The sequence below is a fragment of the Buceros rhinoceros genome, unplaced genomic scaffold (assembly GCF_000710305.1).
Source record: "Buceros rhinoceros silvestris isolate BGI_N320 unplaced genomic scaffold, ASM71030v1 scaffold19662, whole genome shotgun sequence".
In the NCBI taxonomy this organism is placed as follows: domain Eukaryota; kingdom Metazoa; phylum Chordata; class Aves; order Bucerotiformes; family Bucerotidae; genus Buceros; species Buceros rhinoceros.
Genome location: NW_010400943.1, coordinates 12395 through 32709, shown reverse-complemented (window position 1 = coordinate 32709; position 20315 = coordinate 12395). Strand labels below are relative to the sequence as shown.

General features: G+C 37.7%; 1 protein-coding gene across 1 annotated transcript in view; it reads left to right on the top strand.

Annotated features, from left to right (window-relative positions):
- The window catches only part of AK5 (adenylate kinase 5), a gene marked incomplete at its 3' end in the record, with an annotated part of 49173 nt that extends 29274 nt beyond the window's left edge, over window positions 1-19899 (top strand). The window contains exons 6-7 of the mRNA XM_010132105.1: window positions 13322-13412; window positions 19823-19899. Coding sequence (XP_010130407.1) covers window positions 13322-13412; window positions 19823-19899 — 168 coding nt within the window. The remainder of the gene's footprint in view (window positions 1-13321; window positions 13413-19822) is intronic.
- Window positions 19900-20315: the final 416 nt, after the last annotated feature.

Here is a 20315-nt window from a genome sequence, read left to right as displayed (position 1 = left end):
TGAGTGCATGATTTGGTTTGAGGATGAAAAAAGGACAAACAAAATGTCTTAACTGGGGATAGAAGCTTGTAGTCATTTACCCACTGGGGTAAAGATGGGACATAAGTATATAGAGGGAGTCACTTTATACCTCAGTGGCTCTTTCTGTATTTACAAGTTGTACAGCTCTGAGAGAACGGTATATAGGAAACCTTTTGCTTTTAAATCACGGGCAAGTACCCAGGATCTTCTTTAGATGAGTTGAGTTCACATCAGGGGATCAGTTAAAAATTAGCTGGTGACAAAACCAGCTAGTGGCTTGCAGAGCCAACATACATAAATGGGCTCTCTGTAGAATCTCATTTGTTACACTGGAGGGAGGAGGAAGTCAACTACATCCTAAGATCCAGTGGAGGGCTGGAGGGCTTCTAATAGAAATGGGACCTAGTTTGTTCAGTGTAGACTGGTCCACATGGATTTGTTTGATGGGGTGTTCGTATTCGTCTTAGTTCGAATTAGAACAGAACTCATTCTGTTCAGTGATTTTACTTCTCAGCTCAGTCTCTTCTAAGTGCCTGCACTTTCTGAAGTTAACAGCATGATTTTGCAAACAGTGTCTGCTTCTGGAAGTGATAACACTTGATGTTTACAGTTACTGCCAGGGATTGGGATGCAGAAAGGCTCTTGCTTATCTTTCTCCTGTGCAGACCAAGGTCACTGCTAAATCCTGTGGACCATGTTGAGGATGCAGTGAGTTAGAGGCCGCACCTGTAGGGAGGAGTGGACAGGACAGGTGACCCTACACAGATCAGCAAGGTGTTCCATCCCATAGACATCGTATTTGGTATAAAGCTGAGGGATCATAAGGGTCAACTCTCTTCTTCAGTGGCCGATGTCCGAGGAGGACTCTGTTCTGCCTTCAATCTCAGTCTGTGCATTCTGGAATCCTGCTCTTGCATCCAGTTCCTGTCTGCCACTGAGTCCAGTCTGGGACTTCCCCACCACCTGCCCACAGTTTCAGTGGTGACGGTGACATAATTGCTATCGGGGGTATGGGTTCAGTATTGCTATTGTATATATTTTGTGTTATTGTTGTTGTTTTGATTAAAGCAGTTTTAGTTTTCTTTTCCAATCTATAAGTCAGTCTCTCTATTTCTTTTCTGTTCTCCTTAGGGAAGGGAGAGGGGTTAACAGAGAGCATCTGACATTCACCAGTGGCCAGCCCCAACCCATGACAATATTTAATCAGTTCTCATACTCCCTTGGCATAATTTTAATACAAAGTAAGATTCACAAATAATTAGGATCCACCTCTAAATTATTTTTCTTCTTTTACAGTATAGACTTTCAAAACTAATAGAGATAGAGTGATGTCTCTGGAAGTTGGGACAGTGGTTCCCAAAAGTTTCTGGGGCTAGTCCAAGCTAATGGAGATTTTCCTTTCCTCCTTAGCAATTAATGAGTGTATGGAAAGCAGTTATTGTTTCATCTTAGAATTTTTGTTTCATCTTAGAATTTTTGTTTCATCTTAGATGTTTTGAAAACTCTGCAAATCTTTTCTTTGTTCTATAGATTACTACAAGTCTACTTTTAGAGTAAAGTTTCAGTATTGATACTTCCTGCTTAGTATTTATCATGCCCACTGAAGATTGTGTTCCTTAGAATGAAAAAAAAATTACCTTTGATATAACACATTGTAAGAGTTAGAAGATCTAAATAGATTTATGGTATGCAAAAGGAGGGAATTGGAATTGTATTAATAATTATTAATTAGGATATACTTGGTGAAACCCACCAGCTGAATTTGATGGTCTGCACAGCACAGTGCCATGTATTGTCTTGTTTAAAGTTGGGACAGGTAGCCAAAGAATGCCAGAAAACTGAATTAACGTAATAGGTTCAGGCTTAAGATAATCTGAAATTATTTTTTGTTTAAAAAGATTTTTACTGTAAGATTATCTAAGTAATTTTATTGAGAATTAAACCAAAAAAGTTACAGAAAGAGAAAGGAATATTTAAAATAGTATGTTTTCTATGTTACTACTGCTTCAAGCACGTGAATGGAGTGGGAACCCAATCCCTTTTGTAAGCAAAAAAAATTGGGATGTGTTCACAGTGTCTTTTTTTCCACTCTAAGTAATTTCACTGCAAAGGTAAAGAAATCTTTGGGGTTTTGAATGTCTTTTGTTTGATTAAAAATGCAGTAAAACGAATCTTTAAGCCTAGTATCAAATGAATTGAAACTAAACATCACAAAACTTAATAATAAACTTGTTCTACCCTTACAAATTGCATCCTGTCACTTCCTTCATTTACTGAAAATATTAAAAATACAGACTAAATTGCTTATACCCATTCACATCTTGACCAATGGGAACTATAGATAATTTTAAAATTTGTCATATATACCTCATTTCTTACATTTTGTGTCTTAGAAGCATGCAAGATCACCCATTTACACTTTGAGTTGCTTTTAACAATGCTGCCATAAGCTTGTACCAAACTAATTTTTAATTGCTTACATAAACATGCCTTAATTCTTAGTCGTAACTGTTTAGAAGCAGAAATTACGATCAAATCAATGTTTTCTCCTAAAGCCTATCCTGAATCCAATCCAATCCTGTTAGAGCCTGTGCCATTCACTCTGTCTGGATAATATGAATGGGTTTAATAATAATTTTATCAGTAGTAAAATTTTAGTAATAAAAGAAAGGCAAACATAAATCAAAAGTTCATTATATTAAGATAAAAAAACCCCAGCAGATAATTGTTAACTGTTCTAACTAGCTGTTATTTCTAGTCACTGTTTAAGTTCTAGTCAGTGCTACAACACTGGTGAAGTTGAAAGAAAGATGTACACCTTGCGTACACTTTGAGTGGACTTTCATTACAAAAGCAGATATTTCAGAAACACTTTTGTAATTCACTGCCCATGTTTTGCCAGAAGAAATTAATATCACTGTACAGCTGTAAGATTGAGATTATTCTCCTAAAATAATCAAGGGTTGAAACAGAAAAAAACCCAAAAACAAAACAGGAAATGGATAGGAAGAAGCTTCACAGAAATTTGTCTGCTGTTCCAAAAGGCGACACTGGAAACAGCCATAGTGCCATGATGTAAGGCTCATTCAACAGAAAAATAGAGCAATGGTGAAGAAGCTGCAGTGATGGAGAATACTAGCCAGAAGCTACTTTAATACAGAGAAAAACCCAGCTTTTGCTTCCCTGATCAATATAGTGGCCATTCTGTCTACTACTGTTGACAACACATACCTTGGACATTTCTCATGGCTTTTTTTTTTTTAATAAAGTCATTGTATTATTTAATGCTTCCCTAAAATTATGTCTCATTTAGTAGCCTCTGGATAGAAATACTGTCAAAAGCCTTTGAAAAGTTAAATAAATTATGTCCAATCAGTTCCACTTCATCCACTTTTCTGTTACGATATTTAAAAAATGCTTTCAGCCTACATAATCACATGGGGTTTTGTCCTATATTTGTTTCCCAAAAATACATGCTAGATACAAGAATGTCATATTCTGTGATGACTAAAGCAACAGTTTCTGTCAGTATCTCCTTAGCTTGCCAGCTTTCATTTATAAATGAAATAATCTCCTTTGTGCTCCAAAGCAACACGCTCCAATAATTTAGACAGCTAAACAGAACTTTCTGGTACAGAAATTAAAACTGCAGTGCACTCACTTCTTGCAGCAGGAAACAAATTCATGTCCTTCATGAAGCAGCAGAATTGGAAGCTGGTTTTATGAGCCCATCCTGAACTCAAACTGATATTTGCTGAGTATCATCCTGAGTTAGGTATGAATTGTTCTTCTGGAGATAAATAATTTATGTCAGCAAAATTTATCACTCTTCAGCTCAGGATGACCAAGGACCCCAATACCATTTACAGAGTTTATTACTATGGAGGCCACCAGTGGAAACACTGCTTATCCTGGGTCAGATTTTATTTAAATACACTGGAACTGTTTAGCTGGGAAGTAAAATTTATTTTTGTCTTCCAAGACAAAATAATAAGAAAAATAGAAAAGCCAATAATTTTCAAATATTCAAGTTCTTACAGTCTGAAATTCAACATCTAATAACTACAACTATTGCAGATTAAATGATCTATATTGCTAGGGTCTTAGACACCTACAAATGTCAAATTATTTCCTGAATTAAATGCAGATTTTGCAGATAAAAACCTCACAGCAGCTAATGTTGAAGCCTATGGTGTACCCTATGCTGGTCCTTGCATCTGAGTCATAAGTTCTTATGCTTTATTAACTAGTTAAATTTGCAGTTGAAATTAATGCAGAACTTTTCCTGTTAGCTTTCAGTTTGTAGCATTCTTCCTTAGAAAACTGTGATATAGGCAAAAAATTGTTTTTTGTTATAGTTGTTATGACATCATCCAATGGTCAAAGACCAGCGTACAGTATTTTAGTACATATTTAGTACAATACTTTCATTCAAAATCTCTGCCACAAAAACCAACAGGAGAAATGCTATTGATCTTGAAAGGAAAATATTTGGTCTATTTGGCAGCAGTACCAGTGCTTTTTGTTGAAGCAAAGTGAGAAATATCACTGGAAGAGAGTAGTATTTATAGGAAGAAATGTCTTTTTATTTCTGGGTTTTTCTAAAATCTGTTTTAGTTGCCTTATTTAAATTACAGTCATTGCTTGTATGGACCTTTTCTGGGAAACCAGTGTTGCTATATATTTGGGGTGCCTGTCTGCAGTCTGTCTATGGTGTGGGAGCTGATGCTACAGAGCAATTTGGTTCTTTTTTTAAACAAAAGGGACACTGGCACGGGAGCACCAGGAGCACTACAGGCAGGGGAAAACATATTTGTGAAACTTCATTCAGGAAAAATCTCTCTACACACAAACATAGTGGTTAATGTCATGTAGGGCTCATTCCCTCTGAGAAATACTGTTGCACTCAGTATCAAAAATCAAAGGTGTCAAGGAAAGCATTTATTTGAACACACTAGTGATCAGAGCCGTTTCACTGGAATGGGTGCTCTGGGAACGGGAACATTGTAGTACTCATCTCATGTGGTATTGGAAGAAATAGGGGCATGATGCTGTAGCAACTGGTCCTTAACTGGTTAATTCCCGAAGAGTCTCTTGGTTTACATCAAACAGGGTATGCTCTCAGGAGCTTCTGAGGAACAGGGACACATCGAAGCCCCATCACAAGTCTTCCTAGGAATATATTGATAGATATATATATTGGGGAAGTTAGGTAATTCTAGATCTCCTGTAATGTCACTGAGCTGTATATAGCAAACTGACATCTGTTACTGACGGAGCTTCATGCAGCTTGTTTGTACTTCTCTGCCCTTTGTCTAGGTTTCGAAATACTGAATTTTACATTAATGCTTAATAATTTGCAGGATCACTGTGAGCTCCAGTAATGCAAGAGGAAAAAAAGGATATTGCAAGCTAAGACACAGAGGGCTGTTAAAGTTGTATGAGGATTTGGACAGCATCCAGTAATACCTGACTCTCTGTAATCAGCAGTGTCTTTCCCCTTCCTTTAGGGTTAGGTGCATCAAAGTAAAAATCAAACAGTTTATTCTAGACCCAGTAAGAGTAAGATGATCTCTTTCTCAGGCTGAATGTTTTCTTGGGTTTTGCAGGAACAAAGTAGCAAATAAATCATGGAGCATCTCCTAACTCAGACTGTAATTCAGTTTTTCATTCAGGCTCTTCAGTAGTGATCTGTCTTGATGCTTGACACCACTGTTCTGATTCTTTGTAATATCATTTGCTTCTTCGAAGCCAATTTCCTTTGAGAAGTAAATGCATAGTGAAAATTACTCCTACAGTGGAATGTGTACTTTTTAAAATAAGAAAAGGTGTTTGTGCTTTTGAGACAGAAAAAGTCTCTATATGTACACATGCTAAAGCATCTCTGTTTTTAATTAATCTGAAAAAATAATTAATATAGTTGACTTTGCAACAGAAGCTGCTGGACAGATGTAATATATGTCAAGGTGCAAGTTTTCAAACATTCACAAAGTGACTATGTGTAGAGAGTTTGTATGTAGAGATGTTGGCTGTATTTAGAGCTTGGAAAATTACTTCTAGAAGTTGACAAGTCAGACTACACAGAACAAACACACGCAAAACATGCCCCTAAAATATTGTGTGAACTAACGCATGTGCTGCCTAATTCAGTTCTGATTCCTGATGGCAAACAAGGTCAGAAAGAAATAGAATATTTATTGTAGGGGTCACAGTAGTGTAGAGAAATGGCTAAAACATTTTGTATTGTTTATTACTATGTTAAATTTACTTCACCTTTAAAAAGTTATGGCGATACAAATATAGTGGAGGACAATGCCTACTGGAAGCTCGGAGCTCATTCTGAGGAAATGGAAAACATGATGCAAGAATGATTTCAGAAATAAAACAGCAATGTGTTTGCTTTCCACATAGCAGTCACCAGCCAGCCAGATGAATATCCTTATTAGGAAAAAAATTGACCAGCCAGTGCTCTTCAGTATGTGCTCAGACAGAAAGGCTTTGCATCTTACTGTTAGGAGAAGTTTGTATCCTCCAAACCCACTCTCTGGAACCACTTTCTACCTCCATAAGCTTCCCTACCAAACAAGTAATTGCTTTCCCCTGTTCATTAATTTTCTATCTACCATGCCACCAAATTATTGATTTCTCCCCTCACCCCCAATCAAATCTAGCTGTCCTTCAGTTTGCCCATTTTCCGCTCTACAAGAGCCTGTAATTGCATGGTGTCTTTCCTACCAACTCTGGCCACCACATTGCCTGAGGCACTCGCTTTTAACAGCTGAAAACTGATACAAGTCAGGGTGTTACTCAACACGATCACAGAATAAAGATAGAACTTCTCCCCTTTCCTGCCTATCAAAGCTATTACGCCGCACAAACCTATAAAGACAGGCTATTACTTCTGCTTACTGTTAATTGTTTCTTCAGATAAGACTGAAGACTGATGAGTGGCTTGGTGTCATACTGTTCCATGTTACAAATACAGATGCTGAATTAACAGAGTTTTACCATTAAGGCAATTAAACTGTCAGAATATCTCCACACTTGTGTGCCATGGCATTAAGTTCTTGAGTTTAACGTGAAATAAGAGAAAATCTCTTTAAGAACAAAAATACCCAAAGCCCCTCTTTTGTAGTATTTGCAGTATGTACCACCAAATCAATAGAAAAGGGAGATGATGAGCCATCGAACTTCAGGTGTCCCAAGATATCCTCTTTTGTACTGATGTGAGAACGGCCCAAAATCTGACAGAATTTCTTCATTTCACATCAGCTATAACAAAATCCCTCAATCTCTTCAGGGTCCACCTCTTTGTTTCTAGAGGAGCAGGGCATAGGTGTGTCTGTGTGCATAGGTGTGCATGTTCGTATTTTCACATTTATGGTATAAGGCAGCTAAATTAGCTGATAGTTTCTGCTCCAGCTTTGTATTTACTCTCTTTGGAGGTCATTTCATTTCTCACTAATGTTACTGGAAGATGTTTGATTCTGATGGTTTAATTTTATCTTTTTTATTGCCGTACTAGATTCTGTTTATGCACCTAATGTGTTCAAAAATTATGCAGTTAATGGCTTCAAATTGCACCTTTTTTGAGGAAATGAATATGGGATATAAAAAAGCTAGCAGCAGCCTGTACAGAACTGCCAGCTCTACTGAGGGCTGGCAAATGATCACCCACGTGTTTCTTCACAAGTAGCACTCAGTAATAGACACTCAGGTGACAAGTGGAACTTGAGAAACTCTTAATTGTAGAAGTGTGGGGACTCTGCAATGGTTTATGACTCCTCTGTGGAACTCCTGTGGTAAAAAATAAGGTGTTAAGTGATTTACTTTAGATAATGCCAAGTATTCCTTAGGATTTTAATAATGCTGATAAAATTGCTGATTTAATTTCTTTTCTGAATTTCTGTCTGATACCAATTTATGACCTCTGCTAATTGCATAATTTTTTATAAATCACTGGTGAGCTCTAGTGTAATTTCACTTGCAGTTTTTCCTCTGTACGTGATACAATATCATATTAAAAATTAATCTGAGATTTCAGAGTATTTGATATAAAAGAGAGAAAATATTAGGACTAGAGAATGGATTACAGAGAAATCTCTCTCCCCATTTTGTGGAGTTCTGGAGGTTTTTTAAAAGTGTCATTAAGAGTACTTTATAATAGGGAGATGTTCCCTGAGCTCCCAGTCTGCACACTCCAGCTGGATTCCTCAGTTCCTCAGCTTATTATTTTTCCTATACAAGGCTTCAGCTATTTTTCCTGTCCTCCATTCCCAATGGTTATTATCCTACTTTATATATTTTTCCTCACCTATTTCTTTACTGTTTTCCTGTGTTGCTGATTTTTTTTTTTTCTTTTGCCTTTTCCACACTTCTCTAGAAGTAACTGCAGAAGTGAATTAGCTTGTAATTACTAAGAGAAACAAACTCGGGATGGAACAACAATAATAAAGGGACTTCTGTGTGGGTGTCCTATAATTGTAAAGCAGCACCTATACGATCAAGTGTGTGTCTCACTTGACCTTCTGGTACTTCCAAGGGTAAAATAAAACTAGTTCTTACTTATTTTCACTCCTTCAGAAGCAAACTCCTGCCTAAACCAGTCTGAATAAAACCAGTTCCGTTTGTCACAGCTGTAGCCACTGCCTCCTGAAAGTCATTGTAACTTGCTCAATCATAGGAATCTCTTTATCTTACTAGCTAAAGGATTGTCGGAGTCATTGGCTGCAAAGTGAGCAAATAGAGCATTCATCATCCAATTCCGGTAATCCTGTTTAATTCTGAGGTGGACGGGAATGTTGCCATAGAGCAATTAGCCCAGTGTTGTTGTTTTAATGTTCTTTTCATTGACACCCATCATGTTCTAACCAGAGGACATTTTCATCTACTGTTGCAAATACTATTTAGCTACACCTGTTTGCTTGGGCTTTTTTTTTTTTATGCTTTCTCTGTTTCTAACTTAATTTCAAAGGGCACGAACAAGAATTCTCTGTGTGTCTGCTGCAACCAGATGTCTTTCTAGTTTTCCTGTACTGCAGTTTGAAAGGCTATCATGATATATTCCCCTGTTTTGGGTAGCTGTTATTTTGGATAAACCACCTGCAAAGACCAGCATTGTCACTGAAGGTGAATCAGACCTTCGAGAACAGTGCCAGGCTGAATGACTTCACCCTCCCCCAAAACTCTTGATATCTGCAGTTTCCTTGATGCTTGCCCCCACAGACGAGAGGGAAGAGATATGCATGCTTTTTTCTCTAGTGCAGTACATGGTATTAGAAAACCTCCATTTATCATCATTGACCAGCAGACAATTTTTCTGTGAAGCTCCTTTTTTTGGCTAGGATTTGTTGTGTGCTTGTTTAGAAACACTAATCATTTTCTGTCTGAGAGCAGCAAGTACAACCTGCTTTTCCTAGAACAATTATGTACAACACAGAGGATCTAGAAAATATTTTCCATCATTTTTATATATAACACTGTGCCATCATCAAATCCTTAATTTTAGCAATGTTCATATGAAACTGGGATAAACTTTCTAGAAAATTCATCATTATGCCAGTCATCATTTATTTAAAAAATAAAAAATCAGTATCTACTTAGGTACAAGACTTCTACTAGTCATTTCTTTACTAAATCATGTCAGAGCAAAGTAAACCTATCTGAAACTCAATTAAAAGGAAACCCTGGAGAGTTTGGAGATCTGTTCTTGTTCCTGCTTTAATCCTTGGGATGTGTTCCCTCGAACCAGGTGGGAGCAGAACAGTGTGTGCTGTAACTACAGTGTGTGGGTGCAGTAAATTCACATCCTCCCAGATAATGCCGTATTACTTCTTCCTCCCTTCCTTGAACTGACTGAGGAGAGAGAGGGTACAAAAAGCCTCTTGTGCTTTCATTCAGCTCAGGGAGATAAATCTTGGAAGCAGGTCCACTCACAGAATCGATGTGGAGATTGCTGCCCTGCGGCTTCCAACACGTGTATGCATTGGGTGGGGAAGGACTTGACTAGATTCTCACCAAACATAGCCTGCAAATGTACTTCAGAAAGGTTTGTGGAACCTATCCTGACTCAGAGATTTAGGTTGGTTTCTCTTGTCCTCTGAGGTCCTCCCTCATCTTTTCCCGCCCCAACAAAACAGAGATAGCAAAGTACAAAAACCTGATTAATGCCTCGTTGAGGGAAACACTGTAGAGCGAGGTCAGACCTCAGTGACCTCACAGGGAAGAGATACTTTGCCTCTTCCTGCATAACCAGTAAAGGTTATATCAATCCAGATAATGATACAATTACCGCGTCCTGTATATTGCAAATGCTTTCAGTGACATGTTTAATAAAATTATAATTCTATAAAAGATAGTCCTCGACTATAACTAAACTGAGCCTTCCATAAAGATACCAGTAGATAATAGCTTATAGTGCACAAAGCTGTGCTGTGAGCAGGTAGGGATTTGTTTTCAACAGGGACAGAAAGCTTTAGATTTAGACATGGTCAGTTTAAAATAAGAGTTTTATTGCTGTTTGTTCTTTGTGAGTAGAGTTGAGTACCTTTTGTGTTTTATTCAAGCCTCCAAGAATTATCAGAGGATTTAATTTTAAAATACTTAGCAATTCAATGAATTACAGAACTCAAAGGGTTACTTAGTTTCTTTCAAAATAATTTCTCTGTGAAAGCTACCTTGCCTTCCTGTGGCTCATGGTATTACAATTCCCATTTTATGAGGAGAAAACTGAGTCTGTGTGCAAGGTTCGAATAAGTGGGTTTCTTTGGGCGATAATATGGGCTTTCATTACAAAGCCCAGATTTTTCAGAGTACTGAAGCACAGCTGGTGTTCTTTGAATGGGGGAAGTTGATGTTTCAAATTCTTGGAACCTTCGGAACATTTTGAGACTGATCGTGTGTTTTTTCATGGTAAACTGTATTATTCAGAGGCATGTTACTAATGAGAAAGCAAGCCTGTCATCTCTCCAAGTGCGGCGTGACCTTCACAGTAATGAACAGACACAATCTGATTACAATTTACTGGTTTTTATGCATACGCGTACCCACAAACATCATATTATATGATATGTCTTCCCTAGCATATCTAATGAAATGCACATTATTTTGCTGAGAAGCAGCAGAAGAAAATGCATATCCCCTCACTTCCTCAGAACAGACCAGTGCAGAATTCAGAGATTTATAGTTTTTTCTTATCAACAAGGAAATTCCAAAGCAGCTCTTTGTGCATGGATAATAAATTGCCCAAGAGTAGCCCAGCAGCTTCATTTAAGACCTGTTCATCCACAAGCCCTGGTTTTGACACAAGATAATAGGTAACAGAAACAAATTTCTGCTTTATGAATAAAAAATAACGCTTTGAGTTTTGATTAACAGTTGAGTGGCAAAAGAACTCTTCAAGAATAGGTAAATATCTGCCCAGAGAGGTGAACAACTGTGCTGCATCACAGGATGACCTTCTGAGTTCCTTGAAGTCGGAGCCAGAAACTCCATTTCAAGAACCAATCAGAAAGCTCCATTTATTGATAATTATAGCAGGCTCCTCTGTGATGGAAGTGAACTCGAGGGCTGAGCTAAGCATAAAGCTAAATATTAAGACCTTAACTATTTAATTCGGGACTAATACCAGTTAAGATTTGAGCGCTTGGACAGGTGTTGAGAGTTAAGCCTGTTTGCAGCAAACTTTTTATAATGGTTTCCTCCTTCTGGGATACACTGGCCTCCTACAAGCTTCCGTTTTCTTCTGTTCACACAGACCCAGTCTGCAGAAGCATTTTGTGTCTCTTTGATGCTTTTCCCCTATTTTCAAATGATTTCTGACATCTACCACTCAAAATAATTATTCTTGGGCAGATATTTGCCTCTGAGTTTGCCTTGAGGAGATGATGGAAAATTCCTTAAGAAAGCAAATTTCGTTACCAGTGACAGAACAGCTTAAGTAGTATAGATAACGCATAAGTCATCATAATGCATAATGGAAAGAGCGTTATGCTTCTATACACAACGGTGGGTGTTAGACAAACAATTCAGTATCTTCCTAAAATTAACTAATTAAATGTCATGCTATATTCTCAGATATTTGGAAAACAACTTCATGTCTACAAATGTTACCGTCTGCAGCAAAGTTCCTAGTGTGCGTTGAACTTCTCTCTCCATAGCCTTTCCCTGCCCATTATTTTTACCATGAGACAGGCAGGTATTGGCAAGACATCTAAAAAACGGTGCTCAACAGTCTTCAACTTGGAAATAAGAGCCCACTGAAGTTCACAAGCTTGAAGTCCCTCGTGTAATGCTTTTCACCCTGGGGTTCATTCTGCTTTCTAAAACATGTTATAGCACTGAAGACACAGAGTGTTTGAAAATAGCCACTCATACCAAGAAGCATGCTCTGAGGGGCAGCAATCTGATGTGGCCATTATTTGCTTCCTTCTGTAATTTGGGGTTACAGTATTCTCTTTTTCCATAGTAACGTACCTGGCCTCAATTCAAGAAATAAGAAAAAAATCCAAAGCAACAGTAATAACATGTCCAATTTTTTTCCGAAGAAATCCTCAATAAATCATGACCTAAATGAATGAAACTTAACAAATATAAAACACAGAGCTGAGAGAAAACTTGGGAGAATCAGAATCAGGCGAAAGATTGAAAAAAATTAAAAAGTTTAAAATGGTAAGAAATTAGTTATTTGCCCTTTTAAAGAAGTTTTGCTTTCTTGATTTTGTTAACTTATCACCGAGACAATAAACTTTCTACTAGTGCAAGAGCAAGGAAAACTTTCTTTTCTCTATAATAGAGGACTTTCAAAAGTACTTTACTTTTTCCTAACAATTTTCTCAGCTACTTTAAGAAATTGTACACGCATACATGTCACAAAAATTGGTTTCAGACAGTACAGAAGTTGCTGAAAATTTTTCACTGGCAAATTAAATTGTTAATTATGCTAATCTCTGGAAAGAAGTTAAAATAATCACATTTCTGGTCTTTACGCTGACTTTTTGTTAACCGTCCAATGACTGAAAAAGTAACATGCATTACTAGTTTTACTTTCTGCTTTGAAACTTCATTTTCTGAGAGCAAGTCAGTTTTACAGTAGCTTCTGATTCTGACAAGCTATTAAAAATAGGCAAAATTACAAAATTTCAGTCAAAATTAAAATGATTCTGCCTAAAGCAATAGACAACACAGAGGAAAACAGAAGAGTTCCTGTCAAGAAGGCTTGGGATGAGAAGTCACACTACATGTTGATATTCAGCCAAGTAGTAAGTGGTGTCTGATTGCCAACCTTTTTTTTTTCCAATAGTTTGATGCAGACAGAGATGAAGAAGAAGTGTTCTTTGACATAAGTTCAGCAGTTGACAATAAACTATTTGCAAACAAAGAGGCTGCAGCAGGTGAGTTAATGTAAGATTTAAAGAACCACATTTTTTATACTGCGTTTGACATTGGTGGGTTGCCTTTTGCGTATTCCTCAGCTATGGATGTATGTACTGTAGCAAAGTCTTGACAAACATTTGCACAACCAAGGACAAAAAAATATCTCTTTACGCTTGGAAACGTCATACAACCCACCTAATGTCTTGTTTATCTACAGGCTCACCTTAAAATACTATGGATAGTCCTCAAATAACTATATTATTAATACATAAGCTTGTTAAGTTCATTATTTCCAGTTGTCAGCTATCTGTTTCAGTTCCAGATGATACCTCAGTGTTCACCAGAAAAGTCCTGTGACATTAGTGATCATAATACCTCCCTAATAACTGGTAATAATTCTGAAACTGTGCATGAATACAAGTCAGGCGTTTGGGGGGTATTTATTTATATATTTATTATTTGTGCTTACTGAGGCTTGAATTTCTTCAACGAAAAAACCTTTGAGGGACAAAGGACTGCAAAAGAATTGAAGCTAAAAATCAAAGCATTGAAAATCCGTAACATCTGTCAGAAATATTTTGCCTGAGGGGAACAGGAGAATGTTCTTTGGTAACTGCACAAATTTTTCTTTTTACAGATGGCATCCCTGGCTGCCTTCCAAGTAGACCTTGAGGGTTGTATAGGTAGATGAGGTCATAAATGTCTGATGAAACAGCATACACAAAAAAAGAAAATCCTAGATGCAATGTTTTCCTGTAAAATTTACTAGATTTATTAAAACAAAGATTAGCTATGTGTAGTAGAGAAAATCGTGATTCTGATGGCTCCTCTATTTAAGGTAAAACCCATCTGCCATAAATTGACAGGTAGGGTAGCCTCAATTATTTGTAATCGTGAACAATCATCTGGGGGCTGCCAAGGAAAAAGGAACTGATGAAGCACAGTGAAGTTTAGTAGTAACAATACATCTCTCGTCTCTTTTTGATAGAGAGGGGATTACTTTTTTCTCCTAGCAAGACATTTGCAAAGAGCAGTGCTTCGGACAGAAAGATGAGATCCTATTTTGAAGATCTGAATCAGTGTTCCAACCTAGCTAGTCTACAAAACCCACCCATAAGGATATTTTGACAATGTTCAAAGTGAGATAAAGATGAATTATCAAAGCAGGGATGGGTGAGGTTAGTGTGGTTTTGAGAACGATAAAAAACATTTAGCATTACTTAAAGAAAACAGGTTTCTACTGGTTGACTTCAACATAAAATGCACACAAGAATGAAGACTACCAGCTTTCTCTAAGTGGCACGCTTACCTCTTTTGTGTTTAGCCTAAGCACTGAACAGCAAGAAGAGGCACAGAGCTGCTAGCTCTGACAAACAGATTGACAAAAGCTAAACAATTTGCACAGATTGGTTGTGATTCTGGATGAATTTGAGTCAGTTTCTTTAAAGACTGATCTACTTGAATTCCTTACCGGAATAACTAGAGAGCTATGAGCTTTATCAGAAGCCATACCACAATCATCTAATTGGTGCCTAACCTGAGCACCAATAATAGTAAGGAGATTTGAAGTAGGATTTCTAGAGATACTATGAGACCAGATATTTAATTTCTTGAGGTTGCAATGCCAGCATTGCTTTGATCTCACTGTTTTTGACTTTTAATCTTACTTAAATTATTAGTGATATTGCAATGTATTTTGGTTCCTGGTGGCTAATGTAAACAGTATTTCTAGTATTTTCGTGCCTCCACATCAATCTAATTCACACGTTACACCTGTAAAATGCAGTTGTAATCGTCTGTGCAACAACATATACTGAAAGAAAACAACTGAATATTTTTATAGATTAAAATACAATTTTCTCATTGTTGCCTTCTACAACGTATTAAGACTGTTGCTAAGAGCAACAGCCTGTCATGGAACTCAACAGTGTAAAGATACAATAAAATTTGTTAGAAAAATCTTACTGAGCAAAATTAAACTGTAATCATTCTAATGCTAATCAGTTCTTTGGGAAATTATTTCTATTATATTCCACTTGAAATTTATCTTCTAAGCATTTGTTTTGCCCAAGTGCTTATACACAACATGGAATGAGTTATTAGACTGTGCTTCAGAGTGTGTTCCATAACATAAAAAGAAATTTTTATTTTATTGAGCTTAAACATGTTATTAAGAGAAGCAACATGTTTTACAGAATAGTCTTAGATTACTTTTATGTCAATCAGTGTTGAACGGTGCAAATACTGTAATTGTTAAAATATGAATATGGGCATATTTGAGCCAATGAACCATATTAAATAGAATTGCTACCAGGATTTGAAGTAATGGATTTAAGCACAGATTGGAAATACATTAGCTAATCTGCTCCTTGCTGGTCCAAGGAGCAGACTTAATTAACTCACATGATGGGGCTTAGCTACCTTGTTATAGGAAGTTAAATCAACTGCAGATAAATTTAGACAGATCAGTACAATTTAGTTTCATTGACTAAATTAATTCAGTGAACTGTGAAAAAGAATGCTTGCCAGTTGCATTCATGAAAACTTAAGGATGAACACACTTTCAGAGAAAGTGACACATATGCAGGCTCGGAACACTGAGACAGATACTTTATTTGACCAGAGACATTAACAGCCATGATGCCCCTGGGTTCTGGGGCGCATTTCTGTGGTAAGAATCGCACACCCACCCACAACAGCCATACCCTTGAGCTTTCCATGACCAATCCTGTGCAATTCAGCCTAGGAGCAACAAACAATACAGAAAATACAGCATAAAATTTAAAAGTACAGCTTCATGGTGAAGGAAGTGATCGAGCACAGCCCTGCACTCCTCCATGGGCAGAGGAGTCATCTGCCCTGACCTGGCAGGGGTGGCCTCTGTCAGCACACCCTTGTACAACTGCAGCCACCCATTAATTCAAGTCGTCCCTTGGTGCTGTGTCATTGGATACTCTTGGGTTCCTATCAAGACAGATCTTTATGAATGATGCCTTCAGTCTCAAAATAAAAAGCCTACCAAAAAAAATGGAATCCATTCTAGCTGATCTGCTCTTTCTTTTTTTCTGCAGCCTGCTCCTCCCTGGAGAGCTGATTGTTCAGTTAACAGGAATTTAATAAAAATTCCAAGTGGTTTTTTTTTTTTTTTATTTCTGCAGTACTGTACCTAATAAAATCATTTCTGTTTTTCCCCTAAGGAAAACATGAAAAATGACCAGGTTTCCCTTACCTCAGCTTCATGCGTGCACTGAAATTGAGGAAGCATGTTCTAAGTCAAAAGCATACCTTTGCAGATCAGGTCTTTGTAAGCTATTTCTCCATGGTAGTAGTGCCTTCATGAATTTCTTTCTTTCTTTTGAACTGTTGAGTTTCCCCTTTTGAAATTGATATGGCTACTCAGATCATTTGCAATAGGTTCATACAAGCACACAAAGGCTCTCACTTAATGAAGACATGAGATTATTCACTGGGATGGGGCATCACTCCAAAAGGAATTAGGACAATTCAGGCTGTAAGACATTCCTCCTAATGGTAAACAAGTATTTTCTCAGTGTACCAACTTATCAAAGGAGGAACAGTGTGACTAGAAAAGGCAATAAAACTGACTTATGATCAGCTGTTTTGCTGTCAGAGTATGAGCTGTGCCGAGCTGAAAGCAGCAGGGCGTGTTTGCTTCTGAACACTTTAACCAATCCTCCTTTTCCTTAAGCGAACGTTCTATGTTTCTCCTTTGATAGCTGATCACTGCTGCAAGTTTTACACAAAATGTTGCCAACTGAACCTTGGGCTTAGAAAACCTGAGCTGAGTTTTGAATTATCCACCCTGTCTAACACTCTCCCTTTGGCTTTAGCCTTGTGTACCACTAGGGTTACTGACTCCCAGTATCTTGCAAAGCGGCTATCTGGTATGCTTCTGCTGCTACGCATACTAGCAGCTAGTTAGTGAGCCTGTTGTCCTCCCTGAGAAGACCTGTTTTAGCAAGATGTAGTCCAAACTCAGCAAAATGTGCTCCCTCCAACAATAAACTGAGTGGCAGGATTGCAGACTACTCACGCTTCCTCACACTGCACCAGGGACATCACAAGTACCCCTGTATGTTGCCCCAGTACTTTATCTTGTCCTGGAGTATTTGCATAACTCATTTGTGCTAGGTTTGTCTTTAGGCAGTTGGAAAGGGTAAAGAATTCTATACACTATTCAATCATAGATGGCTATGAATTTTGTTAGTTTTCATTGAACCAAGAAAGAACAGACATGTATTTTTAATTTTCCTGACCTTCCTTGAATATACCCTAGAAAGAAGCTAAACTTCCCCAAGGAAACTGGTGTCCTAGTTCAAGAAAAAAGGCCTTAAGATGCTTGACCATATTAAAATTGTATAACCATTATGGCTTTTATCACTTAAGATGCATTATGCATGAGTATTCATTTTCAGCCTGACCTTTACATTTAAGTTTGTGGCACGATACTTCATATTAATGGTTCTAGCTAAGGATATATACTGCTTTTGGTAGTTAAGTGACAATTAATCAAATACTTGTGCACAAGTGGCTTTAAAAGAGTTGGTGTGTCAAGGTGGGCCAGTGCTGATGACAGCTGAGGCTTGGTTAGAGTACGTGATCAACGGCAATACAATGTGAAGAGTGAGATGTCAGCTGTGTAAAATAAATCAAAAAAGATTATCTCAGCAGTTGTAAATCTGTTTGGTTGAGTATATCTTTTAAAGATGGGTATTTTTAAAAGACTGTAAAGTGTATATGGCAGCAAGTATGTTGCATATGTATGTATGACATTCAACGTATCAGTCCCTTTCCGGTATTTTTTTTTAGCAATCTGATAAAGTATACATGAACATAAAGGGGAGGAAAAAACCAAAATCACCAGCAGATGGTAGACCCAAGGCTTTCCCTGGTATCTCTTACACAGACCAGAGTTGCATCAGAGGTGAATTTGGGAGCAATTGTAATATGGGTTGCAAACTAAGACACCCTGGCATTATCATCTCTACCAAGCAGTTAGATTTTGGTCATCATGACATGTATTCCTCTCCTCTATTTTTTCTCTTAGCGATGTGTAGTTCACCACCTACATGGATTATTACTATGAAAACTTTAAAAGCAAACGAAAGCGCATAATATGTAAATGCATCTGGGACAAATTGAACTGCAAAATCTGTTATTGATTGTGCTTGTTACAGAGAGCCACCACCCATACAAACATCTCTAATGGCGAGAAAACAACTCTAGGTCAGCAGCAGTCTTAAAACTGTGTATCCTCAATGCCAGTGCTTGCAGGAAGATCATACCAGGTAGAGACACCTGTAACCCAGGAGGGGGGGAGTTATAGTCTCTTCCTCATCAGTGATCTTGTCTGACAGAACAGGAAGGCACAAAACAAAGCACATCTTATACTTCCCCTGGTGTTGCCTGTTGCTCCCCACATGATGATAGTGATTGGACTCACTTGTGGCTACTGGCTGGTTACAATTTTTACATCTGTGTCATTACAGTACTTTCGTCCTTCTCATGTAATAATTCTGTAAAAAATACTGCTGTAGTCACACACCTGATGACGTTTTAATCTGTGTTGAATATGGGCAAGCTTTGGTTTAGGGCTGCACTATCTGGAGGGGTTAGGAGACTGTTTCCTTTCTTGTTGCCCAGAATTGGGATAATCTGAATGGGATGATAGTGCCAGAATATGAATATGATGTTCATGCTACACCCTTCCTATGTTTATATAGAAAGCTGATTAGTGCTTTATCCTCCTGTTCTGGTTTAGCAGTGACTAACTCCTGCATGACTTCTTGAATTAAGCCAGATTTCTGTTATCCTGCACCTTCAGCAGTTCGGCTGAAGCTAAACTGTAAAGTTCAGCCAGGTCAGGGCTTCTCGGCAACTGAATTTTGTCATCCCAAGTGCAAGAGGTTTCATGACCTGCTGATCTTGCCAGAGGAGGACGACAGGGAGAAGGAGCAGGTTGGGCAGTTGCCTTGGATTGGGTAAGATAGGAATGGAGCCTGTTGCTGCTGTAGTCACTCATCAACACCACTCCAGGATCCTTGTCTGCTAATCACCAATTAGTATTTCCTTTCTCTTTCCTAAACATGGTTTGTATTTTCCCTTGAGCCGGGATCCCTGTGGCAATTTTACAACTGCAGATCATGGCACAGAACACCCTGCCCAATAAATTTGCAATCTAGCTGAAACAATTAATCTTTTAGTATAACCATTCCTTATTAAGATTTGTGGTAGCTTTTATGGAGGCTTTGAAGGCTTTGGTAGTGGGTACTCTAGCAGACCTGAATGGTTCTTTGGATCACAGTTTTTGTATACATGCAGACAATTGGAAATATTACAGTGTTCCATCACATAAAGTGAAAATTTCCATTTCATTTCTGAACTCTAATTTTCTTTCCTATTTTAGGGCCAAATGAACTTGATTGCAGTCTGATTATGGATTCTGGAGATACTGTTTATACAGAATTTGACTTTGAAGACCAGGTAATATATATATATATGGCCTCTCCCTAACATTTCTGTAGATTGTGGACATTCTGTGCTACACAATTTGTCCGAACAAGGTAGTGGAACTTTAAGGGTGCCTAAGCCACAGGGCTTTTTAAGTGCAATGTAAGTAAATTTGTGAAACACAGAGATTGCTTTCTGGTTGTGAGGCAAGAATGACTATTATTGTGCTATTAAGAGAGCCCATGTTTTCCATTACTGTACATTGCTGAGCTTTCTTCACGGATATTAAAATGCTGGCAAACAGAATTGTTGAAATGCACTGTAAGTCTACTGTATATTTGAGAACAGGGAGTAAAACATTTTTCAAAAGAGGCATGAAAGTACAAAAAGTATGAGATGTAACTAAAGCCAAATCAAACATTATCCCCTTGGAAAAGAAAAGTGGTTTT